Source organism: Rhamphochromis sp. 'chilingali', assembly GCF_963969265.1.
Source record: "Rhamphochromis sp. 'chilingali' genome assembly, chromosome: 15".
NCBI lineage: Eukaryota > Metazoa > Chordata > Actinopteri > Cichliformes > Cichlidae > Rhamphochromis > Rhamphochromis sp. 'chilingali'.
In genome coordinates this window covers 5697554-5714366 of record NC_137942.1, presented here as the reverse complement: position 1 = coordinate 5714366, position 16813 = coordinate 5697554, and the positions used below count along the sequence as shown (strand labels likewise).

General features: G+C 40.2%; 2 protein-coding genes across 2 annotated transcripts; both read right to left on the bottom strand.

The window, feature by feature from the left end:
- Positions 1-103: 103 nt before the first annotated feature.
- LOC308411642 (perforin-1-like) lies at positions 104-6598 on the bottom strand. The gene is made up of 7 exons (XM_080905609.1): positions 6582-6598; positions 5892-6011; positions 2461-3012; positions 2235-2373; positions 1925-2136; positions 695-1592; positions 104-602 (listed from the first exon to the last, which is right to left on the bottom strand). Exons 3-6 carry the CDS (start codon positions 2991-2993, stop codon positions 713-715), a joined length of 1764 nt encoding a protein of 587 aa, XP_080761735.1. The 5' UTR covers positions 2994-3012; positions 5892-6011; positions 6582-6598; the 3' UTR covers positions 104-602; positions 695-712.
- A 595-nt stretch (positions 6599-7193) lies between these two features.
- On the bottom strand, positions 7194-15779 carry LOC308411623 (perforin-1-like). Its single transcript, XM_080905584.1, has 6 exons — positions 15517-15779; positions 10505-10568; positions 9601-10183; positions 9367-9505; positions 9057-9268; positions 7194-8839 (listed from the first exon to the last, which is right to left on the bottom strand). The coding sequence occupies exons 2-6, from the start codon at positions 10512-10514 to the stop codon at positions 7957-7959; spliced, it is 1827 nt and encodes a 608-aa protein (XP_080761710.1). The 5' UTR covers positions 10515-10568; positions 15517-15779; the 3' UTR covers positions 7194-7956.
- Between the last annotated feature and the right edge of the window lie 1034 nt (positions 15780-16813).

Here is a 16813-nt window from a genome sequence, read left to right as displayed (position 1 = left end):
CGAGTTAGGTGACATTGCCAAAGAAAAAGTAAACACTACCACCAAAAGCAGGGTGAAATATCGACAAGAACAAAGTGTTCAGATATTATATGTTTATTGTGCATAATAAAGCTCCATTTATAGTGAGAATAAAACACATATGGTATATTGGAACATTGTGCAAATACTTGAACTGACACATAAACTGCTTCAAAATGAATCCAGTAAAATTCATTTTGCTAACGATGTAGGTAAAATCATAATTAATGAGGGATAATAACATTATAAATTAAGGTTGAGCCGGATTAGCAGAAACTTTTATATGATCTACAACAGACATGGCCACATAATGTCTTCATATCTAACTGGCTTTAGGGAATACAATGCATACATCCATAAACAAACACAAAATATTTATTAAATGTATTTGAATATATTAATCCAGTTTTCTGACATCTTGAACATTAAAACATTGCACAAATGATCCTATATGGAGAAATATTAGTGACGGATAAGGTATAGTCTAGAAATTGCAAGATGAAAGCAAAGAACGAATCCTTCACGTCGAAGCCGAGTCTCTTCTGGTTAGGTTTTCAAGTGAATCCTGAGATCTGTTTTCAGTCCTGAAAAACAGACAAACAGATAAATAACCAAACAAATCAATACATCACCCCCTTTGGCCCAGGTAGAAATAATCTTCCCTTTTAAGTCTTACCAAATTTGTAAGTGCGTGTTATTTTATGCCATACGTGAAGCTCTTGCGAGCAAAACTCTGGTTTTTCCATGAGCTTGATTTGTCCACAAACACGCCCATTTTTGACAGGATGGCCGGTGGAATAGGATGAGTGTTGCGTGACACATACAGCTTTTTCAGACTTGGATTAATAGGAGTGGGTTTATATTCCGTGCATGACTTTCCAGTCAGACTCGGAGCACATTGCACTTCCACTTTGTAGAACAGCTGGCCGTGCTGCAGAGGACAGAGATCGGTTGTAACTCCAGAAGTCAAAAGTGGCTCACATTCTCCCAACAGGTCATCGTCCCACTTGCTGTCCTCGTCCCAGACTTCAAATCTGAATTTGGTAATTGATGAGACATCCTGCGTGCCCAGGTCGATGACAGTGGCCCAGTGTGGGTTGTTGTTGTTATAAATGACAGGAGTACGCTGAGCCACTGTTCCAGCAAAGTGCACCTTCACATAGCCATCTGTAGCTGTGGTATGGTCCCCCCACAGATCAGTGGCCCGCTGTACTGTTATGATGACCCGTGCCATACCTTTACGAGCTGGGCAGCAGTCTTGGTTCACGGCGGGGTCATTGTGGCACTGGCAGACGCAGGAATCCCTCGAGTCACTCTTAATCCCAGCCTGACAGCGAGCGCTGCAGTTTCTCCACAGGCCTTTCTCCAGGATGTAATGGCTAATGGCAGAGCGCAGGTTTTTCCGGGCTTTGGCTGTGGCAGGAAGCAACTCATGAAGGGAATTTAAGGAGTATGAAATGATATCTGGATTTTTTGGTAGGGTTTCCAGCCATTCCTTGTAGGCAGCTGGATTTTTTTCCGCAGAGAAGAGAAGGTCTGTGTCTGTGGTATGCCCACCTTTTATATCTGTAAACCTGCAAAAGAGGGGACTATTTCAAACAGATGTGCCGAAATATTAGCTGAAAATATTAGCGTGAGTTGTTAAAGGGTGAAAACAGATAAAACATTTCAGGTAAAGTGAAATCATGTAGTTTAAAATAGACATGAATGTGACTGAAAGTAGCCTGGCCAAGCTGGACAATGCAACATCACATAACCTCAGGAACGACTAAACAAAGCACTGGAGGTGTTCACTCGAGCTCCCGCCTTTCCCATTACTTGTCTCAATCCAATCAGTCATCGATGGGGGGGAATATTGGACAGGACGTTTTGATGTTGTTGTTGATCAGTGTGTAATGTTCTCTACCTGTCATTGAAGAGGTCGGAGAAAGAGTTCTTATTTTCCAACTTCTCTGAAGCTTTCTGGCAGTGTTTTGTTTCGGCTTTTATTGTAGCTTTAATGCTCGCAGACGCCTCAGCTTCCAGACACAGCTCCACCTCCTCCAAGCTGAGTCCCTGCAGGCTGGCCTGACACTGCTTGATGCTGGTCACAGAGTCAATACTTCCTCCGAGCTTTACCTGGGATGATACATGAAAGACATATAAAGAAAAGTTTACTTCCTTTTACAATGCCAACTTTTATTGATTAGATACTGTGTTTACATATTTTCCTTTACCTTTGTGATGTAATGGGTACCGAAGTTGTCAATCAGTTTGTAAAATCGTTGTTTGAATTCTGGGGCGTAATATTTGGGAAGATCTTTCACTGCTTTCCGAAATTCTGTGTGCAGCTTTGGAGTATTTGACACTCGGTAGCTTGTTCACAGAGAGAAAAGACAGAAAGAGTATAAAACAAGCGTGTGACACTATCGCATTTATTTCATAAAGGGTGGAGTTCCTTACCTGTAGTACTCACACGACACACTCTGGCTAGTGAAGCTGAATTTGTCACTCTTTGTTTTCTCCATGGAGTACTCTGCCAGTTTAGAATTGGTACCAGCCAGCATAACAGAGCCACTTTTGTCATTTATTTCAACTTCTAGATCGGTCTTCCAGTTGTTTTCAACAGAGGAGACGCTGGAACTGACAAGAGACTCGCTGGATTTGTGAAGTTTAGTGGAAACTTTGGCGCTGCAGGACTGCTTTGCCCTCCAGTCCACCACTGTCAGGGGTAGCTTTTGCTTTATGTTCTCAAGATAAGGGTTGGTACACAGCATGCATGTTTTATCTTTGCGTTTCCACACATTCATGTTGAGCACGAAGGCCCCTTTACGTTCCATTTTGGTGATGTCGAAGCCTTCTCCGGCCAAATTGATGCCCGGAGCAAATTCTGCATCGGCGCACTGTTTCGGTGTCCCTTCTGTGCACGACTGAAACGTGCAGTGAGGGAGGGACAGCAGGAGGCCAGCACAGATCCAGATGTTCACCTGAAACATGTTGCTGCTGATGTGGACGCTAAAAACAAACAAACAAATGAAGGTTTTCAGTTAAATAGAAACAAGTATGTTTATTAGTACACAAAGAGTTCCTTCCAGTTTTTAAATTCTAAACGAGACCTGACACGATATCAAATCTTCGCTTAAAGAAAATGAACACTAACAATGTAACTGCAATAAAACAGCACATGCAAATTAATGATAAATTCAAGAAATATTTTTCAAGACAGAGCATGAAAAATTTGTCTTACATCTTCCGTTTTTGAAAAATTAACTAAACTTAAAATGCAAGTGCAGAGAAAAGAACAGCTACACTGACAAGATATCGAGTTTTCCATTTTTAAACCAGAAGAACTCTGAGACTGCAAACCTCCTCACTCTCTAGGCAGTATTTATTCTTTACGCTCACTGAGTCACAGCAGCAGTTGGGGAAACCTTGACTGAAACTCTCCGAATCAATCCAGAGCTTTCAGTCTCTCTAAAAATCCTGAATCAGAGACTCCTGTTTGTACACTGTTTAATCCCCAATATTTCAGTCAAGATAAACATCTATCATCTATAATAATGCGTGAGCCCTCTTCAGATGTGTAATTGTGCATTCGGTCACTTCTCTAAGGCCTTTTTAAAGTATTTCAAAGCTGATTTTTTTTTATAGCTTAGGACTACAACAGCATTTGTTGTTGAAAAGTTCCAGTCAGGTTTTTCTCCTACATAAAGCATATTTGGTGGCTTCAGACAAGATAGCGTTATTTTAATGTTGCTGGATGTTACTGGTGCTTTAGTAGTCTGCAGAGCCCTGTGGTTTAAAATCTTATCATCAAAGTGGATCAGTTTCACTTCTGACTGATTATATTACATCTTGCTTTGAGACTTCTTTTTTGTGGTGTACCTCAAAGCTCTATTTAAGTAAGGACCAATTGTTTTATTTCAGTACACTTCGACTTGCATTTAGTTTTAGAAAGTACTAAATATATAAATAAGGCTGGTACGTTTGTAACAAGGTCAGCTATGATGTTTTTTGGGGGTTGTTATTTTGGGGGGTAATATAAAACTTTTGATCTTTTAAGAGAAAACTAAGGATATAGATCTGACTTTGGCTCCAAAGATGTTAAATTTCAGAGCACTGAAAGTTTCCTTTAGCTAACTGAGAATGAAAGAACCCTTTTCATATTAGTCGGCCTCTCGGGTTTTGTGAGTAGTCCAACCAACATTTCCAGCATTTTAAAATGTTTCTTCACAATTGACTGGGAGTCAGCCTAAGATTATTTTGAAATAACACTTTTAAAAACTAATTGTTGTGTTGCTTGAGGTTTGCTAAGAGCCGATCCTGATTTTATTATTATCGTGGTTTTTTTTTATACACATGGAACAACATTGATCGGCACAAGTATGTTCTATCCCAAAACTTTTTTGATGTTCTGGGCAAATTCTCCTGCAAAAATATAGAGAACTGGGTAAAAGTCTTAAGCGTTCTATATATTTTCTGTCCCTCTCTCCTGTTTGTCATGTGGTTAGCTCTCGCATTACAAATTCCTCTGTTAAATTTCTGATGCTTTCAAGTTAGTTTTACCTCCTTATAACGATGTGGATTTACTAACAAATCTTTTTAAGAACTCTTGTCTCTCTACTTTAGACAATGTTTGTCCTGTGAAACCAGATTAGCTCCTCTTTCTAAGCCGTCCCCCTGGATAAATGACAACATTTGCTGTTTAAAGCGTTCCTGCCGCAAAGTTGAGCAACTATGGAGGAAAACACTCCTCTCTTTCACGTAAAGGACCTTTTAGTTGCATTTAACACTTCAGTTCGTGATGCGTGGGCTGCCTATTTCTCAGACCTAGTATCAACGAGCAGAGGTAACCCCAAGGTACTTTTTGACACCATTAGTGATATTGTTGCTCCTGCTCCACCTGCTGTTTCAATTACTTCGAATTACCTCGAATGAAGATTGTGAAAATTTTCTTTCTTTCTTTGTTGAAAAAGTTCATAATGTCTGTCTTGTCTGCCCCAACTCCACCTAGGCCTGTTCTTTTAGAAAGATTCTTACCTGCGTCCTTATCTCAGCTGCTCAAATGAGTTAATTCGATGAAAGCGTCCTCCTGCTCTCTTGATATTTTAGCTGGATCTTTGTTTAAAAATGTCTTTCAGTCTGTCGGTCCCTCTGTGCTTACAATTATCAATACCTCATTGGTTTCTGGTGAGGTCCCTGGTTATTGGTTCAAAAAAAACCTAAGCTTGAACCTTGGTGACTCAGCTCTGACTTTGGACACTCATGCTAATTTGTTGGTTCGCTCCAGTTTTTAACATTTAAAAATATTGCTAAGCTGAGTCCCATTGTATCACGCTCAGAACTAGAAATGGTCATCCATGCATTTGTATCATCTTGTTTGGATTATTGTAATTCTTTGTCCACGTGTTCATGTAAAGCCTCTGTGGATCATCTGCAGGTTGTTCAGAACGCTGCCGCAAAGCTTCTGACCAAGTCTTCTAAATACTCTCACGCTACACCTCTGCTGATCCAGTTGCACTGGCTCCCCGTAAAATTGACTTTGACATTCAGGGCTCTGCATGGACCTGCACCAACCTATATCAGAGATCTTTTACATCCGTACATCCCCAGCAGGTCCCTGAGGTCAAGTGATCAGGGCTTGCTGGTTGTCCAACATACGAGGCTGAAAACGAACGGCGATAGAGCGTTTGTAACTGAGGCCCCCAGACTCTGGAACTCCCTTCCTTTGAGCCTGAGATCTGTGGACTCAGTGGTTTCATTTAAAAAACAGCTTAAAACTCAGCTTTTTAAACTTGCTTTTGGTTGATTTTTACTTTTATATTTCAGCTTTTCTGTGAAGCACTTTGTGATTTTTATTTTGAAAGGTGCTATACAAATAAAATGTTACTTACCTACTTACAAGGAGCTAAATATACAGTTCTTCAGGCTTTCTGAAGGTCTTTCAAAGGTTTTCTTTGGACACTTGTTGCTTTCACAGTGGTTTTCAATCAGTCCTTGTACCCCACCAGCTCCTAAGGAATATTTTTTTATTGCAACATCTGTTTTTGTCTTAAGTACTGCATTTCCATGTATGTCTGCACGTACTTCAGTTTCATCTACTTATTATTTTCACAGCAAACTATAAAGAGGGGTCGGCCAAGACTTTTGCACAGTCAGACTGCAGACGTGATCAGACGTTATCTGTTGTGGCTCTTCCACCTTGTGGCATCCTCCTTACCCTTTGATCTTTTTTTTTACTGCATTGGATTTTTTAATAACCAGAATTATTGTATTTTTTCCTCATTAAAGAGCTTTTGAGTCTCCAAACCTTCTATGACGACTGTGGTTTAGCACTTTTTGCGCTTAAACGAGCTCCGTGTTGCAATGGACTTGAGTTACACATAGCAACTCGCTGAACATTTAAATGCATTGCTTTCAAAGATGCAATATGACTAAACTCTACCACACGATTACTTCTGCTGCAGAACGCAGAATGATATGACCCCCCCCCCCCACCACCACACACACAAATACACATATTGCTGCGTACATTCAGTGAAGAAAAAGATCATATCGATGTAAGCACATAAGCAAAGACTCACCTTCAGCTTGATGGTTCACAGTGCAACTGTGAAACTGACAGCAGTTAGCAGGAATACCAGTGCTTAATGTATAAGAGTCACAAAAGCAGGGCATGGGGGTGGGGTGAGGGGGTGTGGTATGAAGTGACAGTGGTCTTTAAAAGAACAGAGAGGAAACAAACAGTGCTTTAATAGCTCTATCGGTCTTCAGCTTACCAAGCACAAGGGGGAGGAGACGATGGTCTACAGACACACTTGCACAAGTAGTGACAACATAAAAGCTCGACTGGCTTTCCAGTCAGTGAGGAACCAGAGACCACAAACCTATCATTTCTCTGAAGTGGTGGGAGGGAGTGGTGGGTTCCTGAGAACCAAGGTTTCTTTACTTTGTACAAGTGGCGTGGTCTCACAAAAGCTTATTACAGGAAACAGTTTAAGCAGCAAATACTGACAAAGAAACACACATAATCTGTAGAAAGAGAAAATGAGGCCTCATACAGCATAAGAGTATTTTGAAAAGACATTTTATTTTGCAGTAATTAAAAAAAGTAAATCTAAGTTGCACAAATATAAAAAAGAACAACTATTAAACAAAGGAAACCTATGAAATTCAACAGCACTGCATGAAAAATATCTAACTGTGAATCCTTTTCATTCTCTCACTACCTTAAGGAATGGGAGTCACGCTATAAAAATGGCCGACAAAGCAACTAAAATGAATAAAACAGGCTAGCGCGTGTTATAAGTGCCTCTACATAAGAAATAAAAATGAACACTTGCTAAAATAATGCAAATATATGATTTTTAATTAAGCTTGGATTTCAGCTTTAATATGATCAGCTGCAGTGATCATAATGAGATAGCTCATGCTTTATTACCAGTGGGCAGAAGTATAACCTTTACTTTGAACTGCTAAAGATGTTGTCACAGACATATTCACTGAAAACTAAAGATATAAAATATGTTTTCTGATCTTTTGTTCAGCCAGTTCTTTCTTCACAGATGTATTTGTTTTCTTTTATCATCAGTTGATAGTTTCATATATCAGTTGGTGGGGTTGTGCTAATTGGTGATTCTAAATTGCACATAGGCATGAATGTGAATGCAAATGGCTCTGTGAAAGACTGGCGACCTGTCCAGGGTGTAACATGCATCTTACTCTAAACCAGCTGGGATAGGCTCCAGCAGCCATGGATGAATGGATGGATTATCAATAGATATTTAATATGGAATACATTGTTCACGATAAATTTTTCTTTCTTTCCAAAGCTTCAATAGAGTCTCATCCAGGGCCAAGAATCTATAGTTTTTTAATTATTGTTATCATCAATATTGTGATATGTGGTTTAAACTAACATAAATAGAAATTTGCTGATACCTTATAGTCTTCATCACATCACACTATTATTATATCATACTTGGGACTCTCGGTAGTAATGCTCTGATTTTTCCATGAACTTGATTGGTCCACAAACACACCCATCTCTGACAGGATGGCCTCTGGAATAGGACGAGCATGACGGGACACATAGAACTTCTTCAGACTTGAATTCATAGGTGAAGGTTTATAGTCCGTGCACGACTTTCCGCTCAGACTTGGAGCGCACTGCACATCCACTTTGTAGAACAGTTGGCCGTGGTTCAGATTACAGAGATCCGCTTTAACTCCAGCAGTCAGAAGTGGCTCACATGCTCCTAATAGGTCATCATCCCACTTGTTGTCCTCATCCCAAACTTCAAATCTCAGTTTAGCTGATGAAATATCCTCTGAGCCCAGGTCGACGACCATGCCCCAGTGTGGGTTGTTGTTGTTATAAATGACAGGAGAACGCCGGACTTCCTTTTTGTTGAAAATCACCTTCACGTATCCATCTGTAGCTGTGAAGTAGTCCCCCCACAGACCAGAGGCCCGCTGTATTGTTATGATGACCCGTGCCATTCCCTTACGAGCTGGGCAGCAATCTTGGTTCACGGCAGGGTCATTGTGGCACTGGCAGATGCAGGGATCCTGTGAGTTGGTTCTAATTCCAGCCTTACAACGATCAGTGCAGTTTCTCCACAGGCCTTTCTCCAGGATGTAATGGCTAATGGCAGAGCGCAGGTTTTTTCTGACTTTGTTCGTGCTAGGTAGTAACTCATGCAGAGAGTCCAGGGAATATGACACGATGTCTGGGTTTTGTGGTAATGTGCTCAGCCATCCCTTGTAGGCTTCTGGATTTTTGTCCGCAGAGAAGAGAAGGTCTGGCTCTGTGGTATGACCACCTTTTATTTCTGTGAACCTGTGGAGGACAGAGTTGCTTGAACAGCTGCGACAGAAAGAAATCATAACAACTCTGGAGGAGTCAGTCTTTAAAGAGTTTAACTCTGAAGCCACCAGAAACAAGGCATAATATAGCTGTTAATTATTATGGTTTAGATATGGAAGAACAAGTCTGACACCTCGCTGGGGTTAGAAGAGATAACAAATCAGAAATATCTGAGAAAACTTTTACATACCTGTCATTGAAGAGGCTGGAGAAGGCAGACTTACTGTCTGTCTGCTGTATATCCTTTTTGCAGTGTTTTGTTTGAGTACTTATTGTAGCTTTAATACTGGCAGACGCTTCAACTTCGAGGCACATCTGCACTTCCTCGGCACTGAGCCCTTGAAGGCTGGCCTGGCACTGTCTGATGCTGGTGACAGACTCGATACTTCCCCCCAGTTTCACCTGGAATCAAATATTCCAACACAATTTGCATGTGTTACTCAGAAATGACTGACACAATTTTGCTGTGTTTCAGGTGCACTGTTGTTATTGTGGTTCACCTTGGTGATGTAGTGGGTCCCAAAGTCATCAATGAGTTTGTAAAACTGTTGTTTGGTTTCTGCGCTGTAGGTTTTGGGAAGTTTTTTCAGAGCTTTGCGAAATTCTCTGTGCAGCTTTGGAGCACTGGACACTCTGTAGCTGATTTCAGAACAACAATTAAACATCAGAATTGCATTTCAGCATTTTTATCTTGATAACAAAGAGACAGCGCATCAGAGTACTCGTATTCTTACCTGTAGTACTCGCAGGACATGCTGTGGCTTGCGAAGCTGTACTTGTCATTCTTGGTTTTCTCCATGGAGTAACTCGAGAGATGAGAATTGGTACCAGCCAGCATCAGTGACGCACCTTTATTCCCCACTTGAAGATCTAGATTCACCTTCCAGTCGTTTTCAACAGAGGAGACACTGGAACTGACAAGAGACTCGCTGGATTTGTGAAGTTTGGTGGAAACTTTGGCGCTGCAGGACTGCTTTGCCCTCCAGTCCACCACTGTCAGGGGTAGCTTTTGCTTTTTGTTCTCCAGGAAAGGGTTGGTACACAGCATGCATGTTTTATCTTTACGTTTCCACTGATTCATGTCGAGCACAAAGGCTCCTTTACGTTCCATTTTGGTGATATCAAAGCCCTCCCCGGCCAAATTGGCTCCCGGAGCAAATTCTGCATCGGCGCACTGTTTTGGTGTCCCGTCTGTGCACGACTGATACGTGCAGTGAGGGAGGGACAGCAGGAGGCCAGCACAGATCCAGATATTTACAAGAAACATGTTGTTACTGAGCTGGAAATATTCATTTAATGAGCCTGTGTCATTGAAAGCTGAAAAGGAAAAAAAAAAAATCAAGGTAAAAAAAACAGACAAGTGAAACGGTTTTAAGCAATGGTAGAAAAGAAGATCTGAAGGCCATTTCTAACATCTTAAATCATCATACTTGTTTTCACAAGTCCATCATGGTTTTCAGCTTTGAAATTAAACACTTGAATATTTACTTCTTTTTATTTTGAATACGTTCTTCTACCTTATTTAGCACAATATTGCATTTTAATTAACTTCATTTATAGCCCACATAAGATGATGTCTTCTCAAAACAGTTAACTTTATGACTCAAACCAGTCAGCTCTTCAGTTGAGGCTACTTACCTTGTCTCATGTGTTTTCGCTGCACGCCAGCATCAGACTGAGAGCATCAGTGCCAGAATGTCGCCTTATAAAGACAAAGAAAAAAGGCTGAACATAACTGATGGTGTTACTTTGTGAGAAAAAACAAATACAAGTAGGGGGGGTTTAGACTGGTCTAACAGTTGCCACAAAATGAACCTGTTATTTTTCTCATGTGGTTGTGGACACCGATCAAAGGTGAGAAGAAAACATTGTATCTGTTGCAACTCTTTTAACAGTTAACGGCTTTAAAACTAACACCAGCTCCTCAGAATGGAGAAAGGTGGGTTTGGGGCTGTGATATGAACTGAGTTAAAGAGTCTAGCTGATGAAGGTGTAATTATAATGAGTTCCAAAGATGAGGTGCAGCACAGCTTAAGGCTCGGGCACTGACAGTGTCAAGTTTGAAGTGAGGCGTCAGGAAAGCAGATGAACCTGAGTGAAAGGCAGAGGAAGGGGTGCAGGGTTGAAGGAGGTTTAAAAGACATGGGGGTGCCAAGTCAGTGAGAGGTTTCAAGTCACACTGGGCAACAGTCTTGGTGCCACGTTGAGCGGAAGCTGGATGAGAATGGGAGTAATATTGTCTGTAGTCTTGGTTTGAGTGATGACGCTTGCTGCAGAGTTCTGTACCATGCGGAGCAAACTATGGCGTTATTTTGGGAGGCCAGAGAGAATGGCATTCCAGTATTCCAAAGAACAGGTGATCAAAGCATGAACTAGAAAGGAAAAGGATGAAGTCCTGAAAAGTTACAAAGATGGAGAGATCTCACTGATAGAGAGTATTCTCCAAAATGACTCAAAGACTTCTGACACTATGTGAATTTTGTACCTGATATCCATCTATAGAACTTCACTTTTATTGCCAGTGGAATTTTAGCTGATTGACTGTGACCCCACTGATGATGGCCTGTAGGAAGGAGGTGAGGACAGGAGGGGGAAGTTCTGGGTTTAGTAGAATAGTACATTTGTGTGTCGTCTGCATAAAAATGTATACCAAAATGATGGACGACATCCTTTTGGTATACGTTTTTCTGTCAGTTTTCTGTCAGACAGGTAGGATGTAAACCACTTTAAGTGCTGTGTACTTATTTTCAGATGTTCTAACTAAAGAGCTTCAGTGCTGCTTGTCAAAACCAGCACTGAAGTCAAGAACGATGAAGATGGTGAGAAAGCCAGCATTGAATGTGAGCTGGAGGTCACTGGTGATTTTAACAGGAGCTGGTTCAGTACAGTGTCGAGAATGGAAACCAGACTGAAATGACTCATAAAGGTTTACTACTGATGCTACTGTATGTTCCAGAACGTTAAAGAAAAATGGGAGGTTGGAAATGGGTCGATAGTTGGTTAGGTTCAATTTTTGTAGTTATGATCGGTTACAGTGTAGGAAGATAGTCTTTGATCAAGGCAGTTGGAAGGGCATCCAGTCAGCACTCTGGACAGGTTGCCAGTTTGTTGAAGGGCTAACGCACGGACAGAAAACCATTCATACTCACATTCGTACCCACGGCCAAATTTGAATGACCAGTTAACCTAATACATGCATGGGTTCGGACTGTGGGAGGATGCCAGAGCACCCGCACAGGTGGGGAAAACACAGAAAGCCCCCATCCAGTCAATGGATTCGAACCCAGAGTCTTGTTGCAGTGGTGCTAACCAATATAACACCATGCCTCACATGTATTTGTAAGAACGAATAAATTATTACTATTCTCAACTCTAGACCAGGAATTTTACACTAAGAAACCAGCTTCAGTCTTCCGATGATATGTCGAATGTTTTTTCCGTATAACGGAATTTGTTTCCTCATACCTAGATTTATTATGATTAAAATAAATCATAATACTATTAATACCACGTCAGTAGGAATAAGAGGAACTTACTTTTTCATTATTACAGTCTTTATTTACGACAACTTATTTGCATATCCCACAATCAGAAAGAGAAAAATCAGAAAGATATATATTTTTAAATATTTCTTACTAGTGGGATCTCAAAAAAATATAAAAATAATTTGTAAATCTGTATTCAGGTTAAGAATATATTATTTTTTTAATCTACTGAAGGTAGTTCAATGAAGCAGAAAAGAACCAAAAGTTAAAAATCTGATTCTAATTTGAAACCAAAAATATTTTAAGATCAGATTTGTACCATAAAAACCATCTTTCCTTCTATCTTTGCTTTTCAAATAAAGTCAGTTGAATCATGAAAAGTGCTTCTGCAGAATTTCAGTAGCCCCAGATTTTCAGGCTCACTAATTTGGTCAGTAGCCTCAATGCATACTCTAAAGTCGAGACTACTCACCTTCTCTTGTGTACTCTTGCTTCACACCTGCATCAGACTGTGAGCATCAGTATCAGTGTACTGTGTTTTAAAGACAAACAAGAATGATTGAACATAACTAATGGGTTCGTGTTGTGGAAAAAAAAGTAGGGGGCTGGTTTAACAGTTTGTGACCACAAACTAAACCTGCTATTTGTCTCGTGTGCTTGTGAACAACGGGCACAGGTGTGAAAATATTATGCTTTATTTCTTGCAACTGTTTTCCCATGTACAAAATGTTTCTCAAACCAGTATCTGATTGATATTAACTGAGAATAAGTTGGATGCAAGGTAATAGAAAACAGAATAAAATCAGTGTGAAGGTCAAGTGTTAAACAGATGTTCAGACAGAAGCGGAACTGGGTGAAACATAAAGAATTGTAATTAATAAGTCATATTGTTTCTCTCAATTCTGCATTTCGTCAGAAAAGAGTCATTGTGAAACCTGGACCACATGATTAACATCGCATGTGGCCTTCACAGAGGTGGGGTTGTAGTTGCTACATGCCACAAGGTGGTCACAGTAGAGTGGGTTGAGAGGTAAGGGGTGGTGTAAATTGTTCAGATCTTCCACGGTTCTCGATCATGAGGGCTTTACAGGACGTCACCTGCTCCTGAGAACTCAAAGTATATCCTTTAATTTTGTGCAGTAATAATAGCAAAGTTGGCCCAATGATGACAGTAGGCTGGAGGCTATCCCAGCTGTCAAAAGGCAGGATACGGCCTGGAGAGGTTGTGAGTTTGCTGCAGACAGAAAACTATTCACACCTTCGGTGGCTGTACTCAGGGGGTAGAGTAAGTCAACAGCAGGCCTAACTATCAGAAGGCTGGTCCCTGGCTGCTCCAGTCTGCATGTCAAATATCCTTGGGCAAGACATTAACCCCAGATTACCGTCTGATAATTCCATCAGAGTATGAATGCGTGTTATTGTTAGATCAAAAGCACTTAAGCGTATAGGAAAAAAAGTGCTTGCATGAATGGGTGAATGAGGCATATTGTATAAAGCCATGTTCCACAATTCTCGAGAAAGTAAAGTTATCTTTCCTACTGACACAGTAATACCTATTTTCATTTTTTTTTCACAAAGTTTGTTCTACATTCTAAAATACAAGGTTGTATAACCTACTGATGATAATTATCTACATTATTTTATATTATTCTAGAATTATGCATCAGCAAACTGAGCATCATAATGTGGCATAATGGGGCAGAAGGGTGACTGAAGTGACATTGGAGATGGCATGTTTGTTGGTGCTTAAATATCCTTGAAACCCTTGGTGATGCCACAAGTCAAAAGAGATCTTTCAACAGATAGAAAGGTAAAAGTAACTTAAACACTGACTTGTTGCAATGAAGGTATGCAGAAGATAATCTATGATCTTTGAAGATCATCTGCTAACTAAGAACAGGAATCTGAGGCTACAATTCATACAAGCTAACCTCCTGCTGATGGTGTAATATCAGGACATTTTCTTGGCACACTCCAGGCACTCATCTCAAACAGGTTCCTCAAACAAGACAATGAGTTCATTGAACTGAAATGGCATCGATAGTCAGCATATTTCAATCCAAAAGAAGACCTTTGGAATGTGGTGGAATGGGAAATTTGCATCATTAATCTGCCTTTGACAAATTTGAAAAATTGTGCCAGAGGTGGGACCAAGTCATTGTTTTGCAAGTCTCAAGTAAGTCTCAAGTCTTTATCCTCAAGTCTCAAGTCAAGTCTCAAGTAATGTCAGGCAAGTCAGAGTCGAGTCTCAAGTCACTGGTGTAAAAGTCCGAGTCAAGTCACAAGTCTGAAACTTTGAATTTCAAGTCCTTTCCAGTCTTTAAAAAAAAAAAAAAAAAAAACGAAAAAATAATGTTGCAGTTATGCTAAATGTAAATATTAGACCATGTAATTTTTAAATCTGTGTTTTTCTCAACACATGACAAAATAGTGAACTTAGAAAATATACACAAATTGTGAAATTGCACCTCTTTAAAATGCAGCTCAATTAAACCTAGCTCCAAGAATAATTTTCACCGACAGTTCTGAGATAAGCTGCATGTTATTCTTGGATGCGGTTGTAGGACCAGCTTTAAAATCGCATGACAAAAATATCATACACATTAAAAAAAACTGTATCACCAACGTAGCCTGGACAACATTTGCTAGTTAGATGAAGTCAGCTATCTCATCGTAGCATATTTATATGCATATTTATAATCATACGGTTCTTGGAGTGAGCGCATACGATCATGAAGTTTAGTAACTTCAGGTCACTGCAACAAGCCCAGGTACAGTTTACCGACGGATGGGTAGTAGTAGTAGTGGGTAGTAGTGGGATGGGTAGTAGTGGAAATAATTTCTGGTACCCATCACAGAAATGTAGCAGTGACAATAATATTGTATGCTGTAATCGCACTGGGCAATTAGTGATACAAAAAACCTGTTTTATCCTGTGAATAAAAGTATATGTTTTTGTCAATGTACCATAATAACAGAAGCGAAACGCAATATTGTGTCAGGACAATTCACTATTTATGCACAATAAATAAAGGAGCATAGCGCGACAATTTCTGTTCAGCGCCAGACTTGCTTGTAACCTATATCACCAATTATGTTAAGAAAAATGACGCATTAACTACAACAGCAGACTGACCTTTGTGTAAATGCTTGGAGCAGACTAACCTGTGAGCTGGAGTGTTCTGGGACGTTATATTTGGTCTTTGAATGGCTGCAATCCAGTCGCCTCTTTGTTACTTCGGAAACATGGCTCGAACAATTTCTCTTCAACGACGTAATCCGATAACAACCGATCTCTTTACTCGTCGGCTTCCCGTGGCTGTCATTCGACCAGCTATTGCAGTTAATAATACAACAGCTTCTTGACATTTTTGTGTTTCTTTTTATCGCTGTGTGACTGATTTTAATTGAAAGCCTGCGTGCGCTAGTACCGCTTGCCACGAGTTCCCAGAATCCTTTGCGGTTCTACCCGTGAATGATGTCACATTTTCAATCTCTATATAATATGCATGTTAAATTTTATATTTGGGGTGAAATATCAAGTCTTTTCAAGTAAACCGGTTCAAGTCCAATTCAAGTCCCAGGTCATTGGTGTAAAAGTCCAAGTCAAGTCACAAGTCTTAGAACATTTTTTCAAGTCAAGTCTAAAGTCATAAAATTAATGACTCGAGTCTGACTCGAGTCCAAGTCATGTGACTCGAGTCCACACCTCTGAATTGTGCCATAGTATTTCATCAGTATAGACCAAATCTCTAAGGAATGCGTCACATACTTTATTGAATCTTTGTTATCAACACAGCTCTGAAGGAAAAAAGGGGTCCAACCCCAAGCAAGCAAAGTGCAAATGTTCCAATACATTTTCCATATGTATGTATGAAATATATATATATATGTACATATGTATTTATACATAACAGGACATGTGAAACATATGTAAGTATGTAACCGCAGTTCATTTTGAATGAGAAGGCACCACTCTGAGTCATGGTGCTTACCACAACAGCTATTTATGAATATGTACACACCCTTAACCTTGGTGAAAGATGCTACACAGGGTTAGGTCGCCTCGTCAGGCGTTAAAACCAGATGCAAGTGGGTTGAAAGCCACCTAGAGTGAAGCAATGGCATCCTTCCCAGCCTACATGCTGCATTAGGCCCATTTAACTTTTTCTTCTTTCGGCTGCTCGATTTACTCATTACAAACTGTTTCAACTAACATCAAGACTAAAATAAAAATTTAAAGATACCTTTTTGTCAAGTGTTGTGTGAAGTGGGCAGGATTGGAGGACCCAAAATGACAAAAAGCAGTTTTATTGCTGTACTATAGAAATACAAAACTAAACTGGAAGGTATTGGAAACTAGACAACCAGGCAGAACACACAGCTGAGAGTAAGGGATATTGGGGGGCGGGACAGACCCTAAATACAAGAGGGAATAAGGGCAAAGAGGAAACACCTGGGG

Coding starts and splice junctions, on each gene's coding strand:
- LOC308411623 (XM_080905584.1), bottom strand. Junction 9,269..9,366: donor GGACCCACTACATCACCAAG/GTGAACCACAAT, acceptor ATTTGATTCCAG/GTGAAACTGGGGGGAAGTAT. Junction 8,840..9,056: donor TCCAGCCTCTTCAATGACAG/GTATGTAAAAGT, acceptor TGTCCTCCACAG/GTTCACAGAAATAAAAGGTG.
- LOC308411642 (XM_080905609.1), bottom strand. CDS start 2,993: ATGTTTCAGGTGAACATCTGGATCTGTGCTGGCCTCCTGCTGTCCCTC. Junction 2,137..2,234: donor GTACCCATTACATCACAAAG/GTAAAGGAAAAT, acceptor GTATCATCCCAG/GTAAAGCTCGGAGGAAGTAT. Junction 1,593..1,924: donor TCCGACCTCTTCAATGACAG/GTAGAGAACATT, acceptor CCTCTTTTGCAG/GTTTACAGATATAAAAGGTG.